Source organism: Hyaena hyaena, unplaced genomic scaffold (genome assembly GCF_003009895.1).
Source record: "Hyaena hyaena isolate Hyena2069 unplaced genomic scaffold, ASM300989v1 scaffold_19, whole genome shotgun sequence".
Lineage (NCBI taxonomy): Eukaryota > Metazoa > Chordata > Mammalia > Carnivora > Hyaenidae > Hyaena > Hyaena hyaena.
The window spans coordinates 3926558-3939557 of NW_024080651.1; the positions used below are offsets into that span (position 1 = coordinate 3926558).

The following is a 13000-nucleotide window of genomic DNA, read 5'->3' on the forward strand; positions in this document are numbered from 1 at the left end:
AGCATGAGCAGGGGAGGGTCAGAGAGAGAGGGAGGTACAGAATCTGAAACAGGCTCCAGACTCTGAGCTGGCTGTCAGCACAAAACTCGACGCGGGGCTCGAAAACACAAACGGTTGAGATCATGACCTGAGTCGGACGCTTACCTGAATCTGACCAGAGTCAGACACTTAATCGACTAAGCCACCAAGGGGCCCCTATTTTTTTAGTAATCTTATGCACAAGGTGAGGCTTGAACTCACAGCCGTGAAATCAGGAGTTGCACTCTTTCAACTGAGCCAGCCAGATGCTCCGACTATGTAATAATTCTTAGATATTTTTCCATCTTTGTATCTTATCTCTTAAATAATGAATTGAATATGGATTTTTTTGAGGGAATGAAGAATAATTTTTCTGGCAAAACTGTCTAAGAACACTTCATGCCATTCTTCACTTTGACTTTTGCAAAATTGTAAAAGAGGTCACTTTGCAAACACTTTAGAGGATTTTACCTGTTTCCCTAGGACCCCTGTCAATTCTTTGAGAGTCAGACTATTATTTTTTGAGGTACCTATCATGTCATCATCATGAACATTCTCCTTAGATGTCACCCGGTCTCACTCTGCCAGAGCCTCACTAGATGGTAGCTCTGCATACAACTCTCCAATACCATCCTCAACAACTTCAGGAAATCCTGCAGTACTTACAATTATTCCCTGTATTTGTCTTCTGTGTGTGCTACACTGTCAGATGTTTATAACATCAAAAGAGAGAATGTGGCCACTGGAGGCACTGACAAAGTTAGTGGAGGGAGTGAGGAGAGGAGAAAGAAGAGCTTTTGCTTTTTGAGCTATGCTGATTTGGCCTTCCCCTGCCACCTCCTAAGAGCGAGGACCTGGGGTAATAAACACCAAGATAATGAGGCCCTCCCAAAGCAGGAACAAGAAAGGTGAGTGGGAACAAGAGGGCAGCATGCTTCTACAAAACCAGAATCTTCTGCACTCTGCTTTTCTTGGTCACCTAGAGAAAGCCTAACCACAAAAGCTCTTTCACACTGTGCCGTGGCCCCCAACTGCCCTTCCAGACTGCAAACCCGCCTCCCTCCTCCCCAAGGAGCCACAAGACAAAGGCTACTTGGTCAAGTGACACTTTAATAGGCTAGAAATAAAAAACCTGTCTTTGGAGAATATCAAGAGCCACATGTGGGCCAGAACAGAAAGCAGAGGCACAGCACTTAGGGCCTAGGGGGAAACAACAGGCTGAGTGGGAGGTCAGCGATGGCTGAAGAATCCTTGAGGATGGTTATATTTAAATGGCTTCATCCTGCTGGGACCCCTAGAGAAACAGGAGAAGGGAGACTAGTTAATACCATGCCCTTTGGGCTGACAAAATAAATTACAATTCACCTACACAAGGAAAACTGTGCAGCTGTTGGGGGAAAAAGAAACATTGCGAAAAAAGCAGACTGTAAAACAAAAATATGCTTGCAAATGCATGAACACAAACCTGGAAGGGCCCACACTGACAAGAGGCACGGGGCTTGGGTACCCTCACTTTTTAGTATTTTTACTGGTTATTGTCTGCATGTTTAACAAGAAACATTTTATTTCTATAATAAAAATGAAGGAAAAACCCTTAAAATCCTGCTTTGCAAGGAGATTCCCATGTAGGCAGGAGTCCAGGAGTGAAAAGAATCTGCACTAAGTGCCTGCCAAGAGCTATGAGCTTTATACTTACTACTTCTTTGATGCTATTTCTACCATTTTATAGGTTTTACAGATGAAGAAACAGACTCAGGAAGGTAAACTGGCTGCCCGAGATTTTAGTCAGAAAGTAGAGCCCAAATTCAAAACCAGGTCTGACACCGAAGCACCAAAGCCTACTGGCCACAGGCCGACTGACAACTATGGCCAAAGCCCCAGTGCTACAAAGCTAAGGTGCTTCAGATATAATCCTGGGCACCCAGGCCAAACACACAGCAGCCTCTTCCAAACAACTCCACAGTGAGTGATGTCCAGATAAAGGGTCTCTTTTGTTTGTCTATGACTGATATTCAATGGTAACTAGAAAGGTGACACTGTGGATCCTGGTCTCAAGGAGGGGTGTGTGGGTGTGATGGTAGAGATGAGAAAGAAGGTTTTTACTCCAACATCAGTGCATCCACTTATTTATGTGAGGGCTCACTCTGCGTGCATCACATCTGCCACTTTGCAAGCTACATCTGGATTAACTTCATCCAACAATACCTGAGGCAGATGCTGTTTTACTGATGAGGAATCTAAAGCTCATGGGGCTACATGTAGACCTCACCACACAGGAAGGAGCTGCAATTTGAACCTACATCTTTCTGGCCCTGAAGCCCTTGCTCATAACCACAATGACAAATACCTCCCAACACCAGAGGGGCACAGAGTCACCTGGGTGAGTCTTGGCGTGTGGCTAATGGAGAACCCCCAGGCTGAAAGTAGCCAGCCACAGGCAGAGCCAGGCGTCGGGTCCCTGCTGCTAGGCCAGCGCTTTGCAGCCCAGCCCCTTGGCCTGATCCCAGTGGTCAGCTGGACTCCAGACCAAGAAACTCACATCTCACCAGTCATGGAACTAACTGGATCTGAGTAGCCAGAGGAGCACCTTCCCAGCATGCCCTGACAGAGAAGCTCAGCATGGATGACGCACAAAGCGCTTCAGGAAACAGATCCTCTGGGAACCATTAGATAACAGAATATAAACACTGGCCGTGTGAGAGCTTCCACCTTGGAAATGTGTTACAGCAGACTGAGGGGGTGGGAAGAATTGAGTTCTCACACAGACCCACCAGGGAGAGCAAGCCCTAGAAGCCACCACCTTCTGGCTGCCGCTCCGCCTCCCAGCAGCCCCTTGGTGGCTGGAACTGGTTATTATCAGGTAAAAGGAAGAACCAGGCGAGGTGGGAGTGCCAGGTGGAGGCGGGAAGGTGCTGGCACAGCTTCTGGGGGCTGGCTATCTGAGAAGGTGAAGAGCAGGTAAGGCACCTTTACACTGACAGGGAATAGGGGGATGTGCCAATTAGAAACAAGTTATAGTCCTTCCCCTCTCCCAGACACCAATCCTGCCCAGTCGTTTGCTCAAAAGGGAGGGGATGCCTGAATAGTGTGGACTCTGGAGTTTTGAAACTTTTTAAAAACAAGAGCATGAGTTAGGGGATGAAAGGGAGAGAAAGGAAGTGGAAAGTGAAAATGGAAAATTGGCTAGAAGTGCCATGAGCAGAGACAGGCTGTCAGGACTTAACCGCATTTTGTGAGCCCGTCTGTGCCAGGAATCATTCTCTTAGCTGAAACAAATTATCTCTAATTCCTCATGAGCCAGATTGTATACTTCTACTTCAACCTTTAGGAAACAGGCCCAGAGCGAAAGTGACTCTGCCAAGGTCACACAGTCGGTGAACAGCAAAGCAGAGACCTGCAACAAGCCCTGTTGTTTTCCAGAAAATGCACAGGAAGTTCAGCTAAACCTTCTTGGTCTGTGGTCTGGTGCTGCTCACTCAGTGGGTGGCCCACCTTCAGGGGTGCTGGTGAAGAATAAGTGGGCCAGGATAGTAGGAAGTAGGCTACAGGGAAAGTTTCAGGAAGGAAAATCCAGCTATGGCATTTTAATTTCCACTGTGAACAGAGATAAGCACAACTGGGAACAAGCACACCCTCCATGCAAGGCTCTGATCTCTGCCACAAATCCCCGTGAGAGGCAGAGCTAAAGGGACCCAGAACCCCAGCACTCCAGCCCCTCCCCTCACCTGAAAAGTCGCAGACACATCTTCTCCTGGGGAAATTCCTTGGGCCCCTCCACACTGTCATCATGGCTCTCCGTCTCCAGGTAGACATCCAGCAGCACACACAGGCGCTGCAGCTGGTTGGTCAAGAGCTGATGGCTGGGTCGGGGGCCGCACAGCTCCTTGTAGCACACGTTGACCTCACTCTCCATGGCCTAAGGAGTGGGAAAGCCAGGAACCTTGCACTACCTTCAGACTGACTGCAACTGGCAGCTCCACAAGAACCACAGCTGGGCCTGTGCAAGAGCTGGGTCCCACCAGCTCAGGCCAGACGGGCTTGTCCTCAGGACAACAGTGTCTTCCTGATTCCGACCCAAAACTTTCCCTGCCCAATACTTGCACAGCCAAGAAGACGGAGGAATGTAGAGAGGTAAGATCTAAGTCAGAAGGTATGAGGGTTAAAAGCATGATCTACGGCCAGAAGGTCACTACAGAATCAAATCAAGGTATAACGATAAATTAATCATAGCTGTAATGATCTTATACACCATCTCATTCCATCACTTATGTGCTCCTGAGTTTATTCACATTTCTATAGAAGCCCAAGACGACAACCTTTCAAAGCAAGAGTTTATATGATCTCCATTTTAAAATGGGGTGACCCCAAATTAGGTAAGTGGTTAAGTTGGGTCTAGGCTTTTTCTACTATACCACACAGGCTCCAGCAAATTCTACAAATCCCGGCAGGTCCCTCTGTCCCTGGAATTATGCCAATGGGCAAACTCTCAGCTGCAGGAGGTTCTGCCACCTCCCACCTCCCCAGGGAGGCTCTTCCCCCTTCCCCTGTCTCCCCCATTGGGGCCTTACCCGAATGTTGTCATCGTTGCTATTGGTTTTCTCTCCTTTCCAATTCAGGCACAGCTGGAAAATGGGTGGGATAGAGGAGTAGCCAGGGTTCAGCACCACAGCAGCTTGGAGTTTGGCTGGGAAGAGAGGGGAAAGGAGGAAAAATCAGTTCTGAGACCCAGCTTGCCAGCCATGGACCCTCCCCATTGGACCTCTGGGGCTAGCTCTTTGTTTTACATTAATCCAAGTACTACACAGCACATTCTGGTACTGACTGACTTTCGCTTTTATTTGAGAATCTCTGAAATAGAATTGCCAGGCTGCAGAATGTGAGGTCCTGTGACTTTGGTCCCTCTAAGGATGCAGAGGTATGTGGACTCCCCAGGGTCCAGCCCACACTGGGTCTGCCCAAGAGTTTTATTTGCTCCTTTGACAGAAGTTTAACTAGCATTTCTTTCTTTGCCCACAAGTTACAGATTCTGCCACATGAAGGCTTACTGTTTTTTCTAACAATATTGTGTATTAGCTATTACCTCAATATATTTTCTCTGTTGTTTCTTTTCAAGTATTTCATTACGTGAAACTTTTATGGAATACTTACTGTATTCCAAGCACTGTGCTAAACCCTTCATGTACATTTTATTTCATTCTACCAATGATTGTATGAGATGGATACCGTTATTATCAATCCCATTTTACATAAAAAGAAACTGATGTTCTGACAGAAACTTCCTTAAGAACAGTCCAAAGCAGCCATGCTGAGTTTAACTAGAGCTGTCTGATATCAAAGCTGTGCTCATAGTCCTTACAGGAAATAGTTGTATTTTTTAACATATTCATTTTTTCTCTGGTGGGAGCCTTTGCTTTTCTCCATAGGATGACATTTACTTTTACCACCAATGGGCTAGGTATGCCATTCCTTTCTCATTATTTATAGAGAGTAAAAAGAACTATGACACATCAGTAATTCAAATAACAGAAAACAAGACAGCGGAGGTTAAGATAATTCTTCCCTGACATTGACAACCACATTTATTATAAAGTGAGTCCTTTCTCTTCTGTCCGAACAGTTGGCATATATTTCTGGATTTAGGTCTATTCAGTAATACTATGTAGTTTTCAAACTGATCTGTTGTAAAATAACTTAAGGATTCTTCATACACACGCACACACACACACACACACAGGTTTTGTTTTGTTTTGGAATTGCTATGTATTTATTTAAATTTCACTCTTACATTCTCAAATTCTACAATGCATCTTATGAAAACTTTAATTATCACATTCAGTCTGTTATGGATCTAGAACACTTACTACCTACGCAAGCTTTTATCTGCTCAACCAGGAAGCAGTGATGTCTTCTAGTGACCTCCCCTACTTGGGGCTTTATAAATTTCTTAGACTACATATTTTGTACCCTTTCATAACCGTATTCTGTGTTATTTAGGGATGAGCTAAAAGTAATTTTTGAAAGAAAAAAGGATGGGAAGCAACTGTACAAATTCCAAACAGTAGCCACTGATAATGAGGGAGAGAATGAAAGAATGAAGTGGAAGCAGGGGACCTCAACTGTATCTAAAATATTTAATTTGAACTCAGAATATTTTTAAAACACACAAAGAAAAAGAGAATGCAAGAAACCAAGGTAGAGAAAGTCTAACATCACAGAGCACAACCTCTCCTTATATTTCTTGCACTGTCTTAGAACCACAGCCAGCTCCCAGGGCGCAGCAGCCACAGCACCAAACCCAGGGGTCAGATTCTGTGGGCAGTGAGTGGCAGGCTTGTCAAGGCAGGAGCCAGAAAACACCTCCACAGGCAGCACCTGGGTGGCTCCACAGACAGCCTTGGCAAATGAGACTCCAGGACAGCCGTGAGGAATCACAGCTTGTGATGCCTCCAAAGTGAGTATAGGAACAGCACATAGGGAGGAAGGTCCTACCACTCTGCACTTCACAACCTAAGAGTGATATACCGGCCCTTCTGCGAAGAGGAGGAAGAACAGGTATATCTGCTTTTTAGAGAACAGTAAAGCAATGGGCTAAGAGTTCGGGCTCAGACTGCATTTGTGATGAAGCCTCAGCTTTTTCACCTATAAAATGGGAATACGGGTTTCCCCTGCTATCCCAAAGTAGAGTGTTTCTATGAAATCTTCCGTAAGCCAAAATGGCATAAGGCAAGGAGCAACTCCTCTCCCCACTCCTCACTTTCCGAGCATTAATGCCACTTTACTTTTACACAAGACCTACATTAGTACAGTAATGGTTTCTCTTGTAAAGGTGAACATCTTCCTTTCTTACAGTTGGTGAAAACAGGCAATAACGTAGGTTTTATGTAAAAGCAAAGTGGCGGAATGCAAACTTTAGGAGAACAGGGGGTACTCGCATTACCACTCCCAGCACTGTCGTAAGAATTAAATGAGATAAAACTTGTATGTGGCTGTGTTATAGACCAAGTCCTCACTGAATGGTGGCTCTTATAATCATTACTATTTGCTAAGTCACCCCAGCAAGACTCTAGGATCTTTCACTTTCTTTGGGCAACCCTCAGGAATGTTTTATTCTTACTACTTTCCCTTGCCTATCACTGTGATCAGAAAAGCAATTACCTGTGCCCCTTTCCACGAGTGCCATGTAGTAGAGATTGGTGTCCTCAGCCAGTCCCGCCTCCACAATGTCCTTGGTGAAATGCAGCTCCTAGAAGTCACCACAGAGGAGGAAATTCCTGGATCCGCCAATCAAATCCCCTGCCCTTCTGGGGGAAGGGGCAGGAGCTGAAAAATGATGTGAGTCTTTGGGACAGCAAGGGTCACTTGTCACTCCTTCACTTACCATGTAATCCTCATGGGCAATTGTCACCCACTTGACCAGGCGGGAGACCACCTTTGCAGGGAAGAGGTACTGGCAATCACTGGTAACTGGTACAATACCATGTTCTAAAAAGGGGCAAGACAGGTGGTATTACAGGTAGAAATCAGATGCCACAGCTGGGGAACTAGGATCATCTGAAGGGCTCAGATGGCCCTGCCAGCTGTCCAGGTACATGAAGCATTCAGTAGGTGCCCTGGTTAACAACATGTGCTATGAATGCAGGCACACCAACCTGACCTTCACCCCCGCTGTGTGCTTGTGGCCGGACCTAGCACCAGCATTCATGGTACTTCATCTTTAATGTAAATGACGGCCAGCAAAACAACCCCCCCCTCGCAGCCCAAACCAGTGACAATGCCTCTGCAGTGCTTATTAATTAGATCAAATAGCCGAGAGGGCTGTGTTTTCACAGCTGACCTTGGTGGAGGAAATGACTAAAGTGTTCTGTGTCAGTTCCTCCAAGGGAGAAGAGCTAGAGAACTGCTCTAGGGCAAATTCCTGCTGGTGTTTCAATCCACAAATATGCCAACACAGTAAATGCTGTCCAGGATGACAATCATCCAACCTTGGGACAAAACAAGTTTAGCAATGTTGATGGGAAGCAGCAAACCGACAGACAAACAATGCTGCCCTGGAAATCAGGATCCATGTGGAATACAAGAAGTGCCCCAGATGGGTAAGGACTCCAGATGGGTCTTGGAAACCTAATGCTTTTCCTGACAGTGATTCTTTTCCATCAGAAAGATCTTAACCCTCACTACCCCTCAAGTGCCTTATACATGGTAAGCCCTCAACAAGTATTTACTGAATGAATAAATGAAAAGGGACACCCATATGGCCACCACCTTGGTCAATGGCTCATTGGCTCCATGGCTTAGAATTACCTGGAAGCTTATGAATAACACTGGGGTTCAGCCTCACCCTGGAGGATGTTAGTTCAGTAGGTCTCAAGGGAGGTATGAGGGGGGTGGATCCCTGAATAGCTGTAGTCAAATAAGCTAAATATAAGCTCTATAAAGCATGAAGTGGGTTTCTATTAAACATCTGTAGAACGTACACCAAAGTCTGACATGCACTAACCTAGAATAAGCCATTCCTGATTGGACCTCCCAGAAGGCTTTGGACCTCTTTTGTGAGCTAAGAAAGCCCTGATGGTCTTGTGGGGAGCTCAGATCCCTGCTTGGATGGGCCTGTAGCTCTCCCCAGTGGCCCTGCCAAAACCTCTGCTCAACAAGAGCCAGGAAGTGTCATCAGAATTTAAGAAAAGAGTGAAAGGTTAAGTCATCTTTGTCCGTGTTGTCCAAATGGGCCTTAAGCCACAGTCCGAACACCAGCTTACCCAGGGATGCAAACTGTTTGTGGAGGGCCAGGCGGGACTGCACCCTGGTCTTCAGCAGTTTCATGGTGGTCTCCATGTGGCTGGCGCTCAGCGAGTGGTCAGCAATCACTGTGTGCTGTGAACGACAGTGGGAAGCACACCTGAGTGCTCCCCGTCCCTGCCTCTCCTAGCCCCTCCTTGCCAGTGGCAGCCAGGACCACCCACACCCTGAGGTGGGCACCTTATAGGAATGGCAGGGTTTACCTGCTGTGACAGGCCAGATGCTGAGTTCCAGTAGGAACAATACAGGATGCTGGGTTCTCAAGAGGCCTGGCCAGCTCCTGAGAAAGGAAGGCTTCTGCTAAGGTGCCAGATGCCAGATCCCCTGGGGTTCTGCCGAAGCCTCATTTTTGGCACCTTTATACACAAGGCTGAGGGGCAGTGGAGCTTGGAGTCATGCAGCACCCAGAGCAAGGACTCAAGTTACTTTGATTTCAAGGGGTACTAGGCTCAGGGAAAACCAAAGGTACCTAAACATTTGTAGGCCTCAGATGTTTTAGTATCCTGAGTGGAGGGAGAACAGACTATAGACCTGAGGAAAAGCATTCTGATATTCAAAGCCCCCAAAGGCCACCAGAAGCCTTTCTGGAGTCTGTCCGGGGGATGAGGAGGTAGAGATCCTTAGCCAAGGAGACTTGGATCAGTGTACACACCTGGGGCTGCTCTTTGGGGAAGTGGAGGCCACCTAGCTTCTGTACCCACAAATAGGGGTGACCTAGGTCAAGTACGTAGTCTCTCAAAGTCAGGATGCTGCAGAAAAGAACACAGCATAAGATAATTTTATAAGTCCTTTCTGCAGTGGTCCCAGGATAGAGCCTTCCTCCCAAGGCCCTGAAATGGATTGGTCCTGCAGGCTCAGCCATACTCACAGTGGGGCTGCCAGCAAAGCCTCTAAACTTCATCACCTTCCTACTGTGAATTTCACCTCTTCCATGTTCCCTTTTCTCTTCCCCCCAACTCATAAGCAAGTCTAAATATAAAGGCAATGCCTTTGACTTCTTTACCAGTCCACCAATTTATAAAATGTTTTTCAAGTTTCTAATCCTCAAGAGAATTAAATGTTAAACCATGTTATCCTCTCATGTGTTCTTAGCATGTCCTCCAAGTTTGATCCTTCTACCCTTCCTCACTACTCCATGACCTTCATTTGCCACTTGTGTTTCCTCCTTTTGACATAGCACCCCTCCAGCTCCAGGGTCTCCCTTGCCGCCTGAGAAGCCTCTGGCCCTAACAGGTCTCTAACGCTGGGCTTGAGCTGCCAGAGAAACTCCAAAGCAAAGAGGCTGAGAGAGGAGGAAACACTGCTGACTCACCCAACTTTATCAAACTGATACTGATTGGCTGGATTTGGAGTCTTCTTTCCATGATCCCCTGGATACAAACAGCTCAGGACTGAGTCAGGAGAAAGCAAGTCACTGGAAAAGGGAGAAGATCGCAGTAAGAACACTGGCCAATGCCTTGCCTTGAGGCAGACTTGGGCATCTGGGAATAGTAATGCCACCTATCACTGATGATCATGCTACCATTTACTGAATGCTTCCTGTGGGCCAGGAAAGTGGAGGAGGGACAGACCATAATCCTTATATTTGAGGTCACTAGATCTCACACTCAATGAGGTATCATCATTTCCATTTTACAAAGGAGAAATTCAGGCTTTGAAAGATATGACTTGTCTACGATCACACTATTAATAAGTGCTGGAGCTGGGATTTGCACTGTCTGATCAAAGACAGTAGTACTCCTAAACACTAAACTTTTTGAAAACCCTATCCCTTTAAGAGAGGTATATGGTGACCAAGGCCTTACCTTCAAGGGAGCAAAGCTCTGTGACACTGGAGATAAAATCATCACAATTTTCACAAGAGCAGAAGAGATTCCTTTCTACCCCAAAAGAACAAGTACACAGCTTTGACAGTGTGTCTATCTCACTTTGACCAAATCTCATGCTCACAGAAAAAGGTCCCTTTATGTCCCCAGAAAAAGACATTATCACATGCGCTGGACACAAGGTGACCCAGGGCTATAAGCAGAGAGACAGCATCACTGCCACCCATCTGGAATGGTTAGGGCACAGCCTGTAATTAAAAGCTGACAAGTGGAGAAGGGATGGGGAGGGGAGAGGAGGAGGATAATGGAGTAATCTGATCATAAAGGACAAGGCTCAGTCTTTCTCTCAAGCAGCAGGGGTTCTCCTTCATCTTTCCAGATCTGGCATCAGGAGCAACTTAGGCAGAATGGGCTAATCTTACTGCTCAGAGCCCAGACATGCCTTGAAGAATTTAGCAGTGGGGTGGTGGCACCTCTGACTCTTCCCTGTTCTCTGTCTCTCCCAGTCTCCCTTCCCTACTCCACTTCCTTTCATGGAACCGCCTTCACTGCCTTTCATGGAGAACTGGCTAGAAAATAAATAAGAACTGTCAGTCTTTCGGCCAATGTTATTTAGTGACTATTACTGACAAACAGAATGAGTCAAGAGTCAACAAAAATAATAAAGCAACAGCTAAAACTGCATGATAACGGTTTCTAATTAGCAAAGCCTAATGAAAGAATCAAATCTTGAAAAAATGTGCATCAGTAATATGTGGTTCAGGACAACTGAATTTGGTGAAAATAATGGACACAAAAGGAGAGATTATATATAGTCATAAAAATACCAAAACAAAAAAACTACTCAATCAGTCAAATCTTTGTTGTAAAATAAAAACAGGTAAAAAGCGGTTAAAGTCAAAGTGGAAAATCATTAAAAATAGTTTAATGGCTTAATGAAAAACTGATTAGTGACTCAAAATGCCCTAATCAAGATCATATACATTCTGTAAAACCATTCTGTAAAATGATTTCTTCAAGAAAATTCAGCACAGCTAGTTAAACATTAAAATGTTTATAGAACATTTTATTGAACGTTATAGAATGTCAATTCCCTAATGAGTTAACAGATCCTGGCAACAGTCATCGATGTGGCTAACGCCACAAAAATAGAGACTGCCTGTGCCTCCTGACGGAAGCACTCAACATTTATGATACTGTCTTGCTCCCTGGACCTCCTGCAAAAAATCAAAATGGAATCTGATTAAACTTTTAAATCTAACTATAATTTACATGAAAAACACAGGGAGTAACTCACTAAATTGTAATGCAGGGACGCAACCATCAAAATCCAGACTGGAGAAACCTATAAACAACCCATTCTCTTTGACAAACAGATGGCACAGAGACATTCAGATGAAAAGATGCCTGAGAGAAGCTTTACCCAATTGCAACATGTGGACCTTATAAGGATCCAGATCCAAAACCCAAATTGTAAAAACAACTAACGAAAAAACACTTATGAGAAAATCAGTGAAATCTGATTTCTGACTGGATATCAAATGATATTAAGGAATTAGTGTGAGACTGATTATATTGTAGGGAAAAAAGTATCCTCATGTTGTAGTAGATGAATATACAGAACCATATACCAGGGTGGTATCTCCAGGGGCCAAAGCAGTCTGTATTTGAGCCTAAGCCTCTGAGCTGGGAGTTTGGAGCTCTAGGCCCAGAGCTTCCACAACTGGTCATAAACCTCTCGGACCTCAGTTTTCCATCTGGAAAATGGGGGATGAGCTAGACAACACGTGAAGGCCCATAAAGATACAATCCTGGTTTCAAGGTGGTGCTTCCTTTTGCATCTCCTTCCTCTTTTGGGGCCATGGGCCATTTATCAATGATATCTGCAGTTTCCTCCCCTTGAAAGTTATTGTGAAGAGTTAAGCAAATTCATGATGGTAAACACAGCTGTCACTTACCAAGTGCCTCACCTATGCTAAGCACTAGACCTGATCCTTCATAAGTACCCTGGAAGTGTATATTACAATTCACAACCAGAGTGAGGAAGCAGACTTAGAGGCCAGGAAACTTGGCTAAAAATGCACACACAGCTGTAAGTGGCAGACCTGGGACACACTGGAGCTCTGAGCCCAGCTGTTATTCACTCAGCAGTACTGCCCCCAGTACTGGCATGTGCAAAGCTTAGGGAGAAACTGGAGTTAATATGCACTGAGGCCAGCCGGCAGCCCTGTTCTTAGTAGGTATGGCATTTGAGAGACGAGAAGGTAGAATGCTGGTGACACGGAGCTCCACCATGGCCAGGGCCCTCAAGCTGCTAGGCTGAGAGTTCTGGCCGGGCAGTGTAACTGGGCACTCTGAAG

At 45.6% G+C, this 13000-nt stretch overlaps 1 protein-coding gene across 2 annotated transcripts in view; it reads right to left on the minus strand.

Annotated features, from left to right (window-relative positions):
* Positions 1-1108: 1108 nt before the first annotated feature.
* The window catches only part of THOC5 (THO complex 5), a 31915-nt gene continuing 20023 nt past the window's right edge, over positions 1109-13000 (minus strand). For both annotated transcript variants that reach the window (XM_039225632.1, XM_039225623.1), the window contains 8 exons: positions 10127-10228; positions 9467-9563; positions 8775-8889; positions 7397-7500; positions 7174-7261; positions 4587-4702; positions 3744-3934; positions 1109-1312 (listed from right to left, as the gene is read on the minus strand). In XM_039225632.1, coding sequence (XP_039081563.1) covers positions 1249-1312; positions 3744-3934; positions 4587-4702; positions 7174-7261; positions 7397-7500; positions 8775-8889; positions 9467-9563; positions 10127-10228 — 877 coding nt within the window. In that variant the 3' untranslated portion in view covers positions 1109-1248. The remainder of the gene's footprint in view (positions 1313-3743; positions 3935-4586; positions 4703-7173; positions 7262-7396; positions 7501-8774; positions 8890-9466; positions 9564-10126; positions 10229-13000) is intronic.